The 2,551-nt window shown below is 48.8% G+C and overlaps 1 protein-coding gene across 1 annotated transcript in view; it reads left to right on the top strand.

Moving 5' to 3' along the window:
• Window positions 1–2,393, top strand: part of LOC106533666 (potassium voltage-gated channel subfamily G member 4) — a 10,336-nt gene extending 7,943 nt beyond the window's left edge. The window contains exon 3 of the mRNA XM_014030071.1: window positions 1,204–2,393. Within this exon, the coding sequence (XP_013885525.1) occupies window positions 1,204–1,986 (783 nt within the window). The 3' untranslated portion in view covers window positions 1,987–2,393. The remainder of the gene's footprint in view (window positions 1–1,203) is intronic.
• Window positions 2,394–2,551: the final 158 nt, after the last annotated feature.

Here is a 2,551-nt window from a genome sequence, read left to right as displayed (position 1 = left end):
ATCCAGTTCTTGTCAGGAACCTTATCTAATCCTAATCTTTCAGCAATAATGGTGAGCCCACCAAAAATTGTAAAAATAATTTAAAAAAAAGTTTAACACAGGGTTTTTGAGATTCACAGCTATAGATATTTCTGGTTTTAGTGATATTACACAGGTGGAAGAAGGTGGTCCTGGTAACATTTTTAATGTGTGTGTGGTTAAAAGACATGTCCTGATCAAAAATAACACCAAGGTTCTTTACATTAGAACTGGAGGCCAGATTAATGCATCCAGAGGAGCTGAAAGGCTACAAAGTTGATCCCTAAGATGTTCAGGTCCARGAACCAGAACCTCTGTCTTATCTGAGTTTAGAAGCAGGAAGTTAAGAGTCATCAGGGGATTCTGATGTTATCAGTCCATGAAATGGACGTTATTAGACGTTATCAGTCCCATGCAATGGCTTCAGAATGTCCCACCTGTGCCTTCTAGCCTTCAGACTGTCCTGACAGTGCCCCCTAGTTGGTTAATGTATCAATAACAATGAATATATAAATAACCAAAACATATGTAAACAAATTTTTTGTCCTTGCCTGGTGGCGGTCCTTGCTCTTGCTGTCCGTGTCGGTCTCAAATCCTGGTCTCCCGCTCTGTGGTCCGACGCTCTACCCATTACCCTATTGGAAGGCCACATTATACACCTGTCGGRGGGCGGTGTCTTTAGCGCTAACCATGACATTTTCTCTAAGGTTAAACTTAGTGGCTTTTTGCCTCATATTAACCTGAATTTTTATGCCTCATACTAACCAGCTGACAATCAGAAGCCATTCTATGGGACGGGGAACCTGCTAACCGGCACAGACGGGACATTCTGAAGCCATTGTAGGGGACTGATAATGCCTAATAACGTCCATTTCGTGGATGATAACACCCGAAGCGGGTGGAGTCATCCATGTTTTTATGTCTGTAAGACATGCTTGTAGTTTAAGTAACTGGTTGGATTCATCAGGTTTCATGGATAAATAAAACTATCATCAGCACAACAATGGAAATTTATCCCATGCTCTTTAATAACTTTACCTAATGGACGCATATACAAAGTAAAGAGGATTGGTCCAAGCACTGAACCCTGAGGAACTCCATGACTAACTCTGGTGTACGAAGGGTTTACTGAATCATCTCTACAGGGACTGCTGGTTCAGCTTGTTTCTGTGTTTGTGTCTGCAGGGCGAGTGCTCCCTGAAGTGTCGCAACATGTTTGTGGTGGAGTCCATCTGCGTGGCCTGGTTCACCTTAGAGTTCCTGCTGCGCTTCGTCAACGCTCAGAGCAAGCTGGCCTTCGCTCGCGGCCCCCTGAACATCATCGACGCCATCGCCATCCTGCCGTACTACGTGTCCCTGGTCTTCGACGTGGGCGACGAGTCCCGGGAGGACGCGGTCATGGGAGCCAGCAGAGGCTACCTGGACAAGCTGAGTTTGATCCTGCGCCTGCTGCGAGCCCTGAGGATCCTCTACGTGATGCGGCTGGCGCGCCACTCCCTGGGCCTGCAGACGCTGGGGCTGACCATGCARCGCAGCATGAGGGAGTTCGGGCTGCTGCTGCTCTTCGTCTGCGTGGCCGTCACCCTCTTCGCGCCCCTGGTGCACCTGGCGGAGAGCGAGCTGGCGCCATTCGCCGCCATCAACCCGCACCACCGGTTCAACAGCATCCCCGCCTCCTACTGGTGGGCCATCATCTCCATGACCACGGTGGGCTACGGCGACATGGTGCCGCGCAGCGTCCCCGGACAGGTGGTGGCGCTCGTCAGCATCCTGAGCGGCATCCTCATCATGGCGTTTCCCGCCACCTCCATCTTCCACACCTTCTCCCGCTCGTACCAGGAGCTGAAGCAGGAGTACGAGCGGGTTTGGAAGCAGGAGCAGCACTCGGACACGGTGGACTTCTCACCACAGGATGAGTCCACGTCCAACAAGACGCGTCCGTCCACACTACCAGCTACGGCTTTGTGAAGAAGCTCACCTTCAAACAGTTCTTCCTTCAAAGTGTTCCCAGACTTCCTGACACACGAGGTCTGATCTGGTCCTGGAGTCTTCCTTTAATCATCTTTAATAACCAGACCTCCGTAGGTTTAGTCTGATGACATCTGCACATTGACCCTTTTACTGAATCCTTGTCACAAACACAAACTGGGACCTCTTTTTATGCTTTTTCAAACTCATGTGCAGGATGTGTCTCCACCTGCTGGTCAGAGGAAGGATACAGGGCTTCCCAACTGTGTGATATGTTGTTGAAACCAGCAACATATTGTTTTATGTTTCTCACCACCGTGAGAGGCAGTGATTGTGTAATGTCCAGAATTGTGTGTGTGTGTGTGTGTGTGTGTGTGTGTGTGTGTGTGTGTTTGTTTCTGGTGACATTTGGGGGCAATTTTAAGACAAAATGCCTTCCCTTGGGGACAAAAGTCGAGTCCCCGTTTGGTTTAAAAACCTTTGGTGGGCTGGGTTTAGGACCAAGGTGTGAATTGAGTTTAGTTTAGTTTTAGGCAGTGTTGTATAAAGTACCTCAAAGTGATAC

The sequence above is a fragment of the Austrofundulus limnaeus genome, unplaced genomic scaffold, assembly GCF_001266775.1.
Source record: "Austrofundulus limnaeus strain Quisiro unplaced genomic scaffold, Austrofundulus_limnaeus-1.0 Scaffold995, whole genome shotgun sequence".
Lineage (NCBI taxonomy): Eukaryota > Metazoa > Chordata > Actinopteri > Cyprinodontiformes > Rivulidae > Austrofundulus > Austrofundulus limnaeus.
Note: the sequence above shows the minus strand (reverse complement) of the source record. Positions and strands in the feature narration are given on the sequence as shown.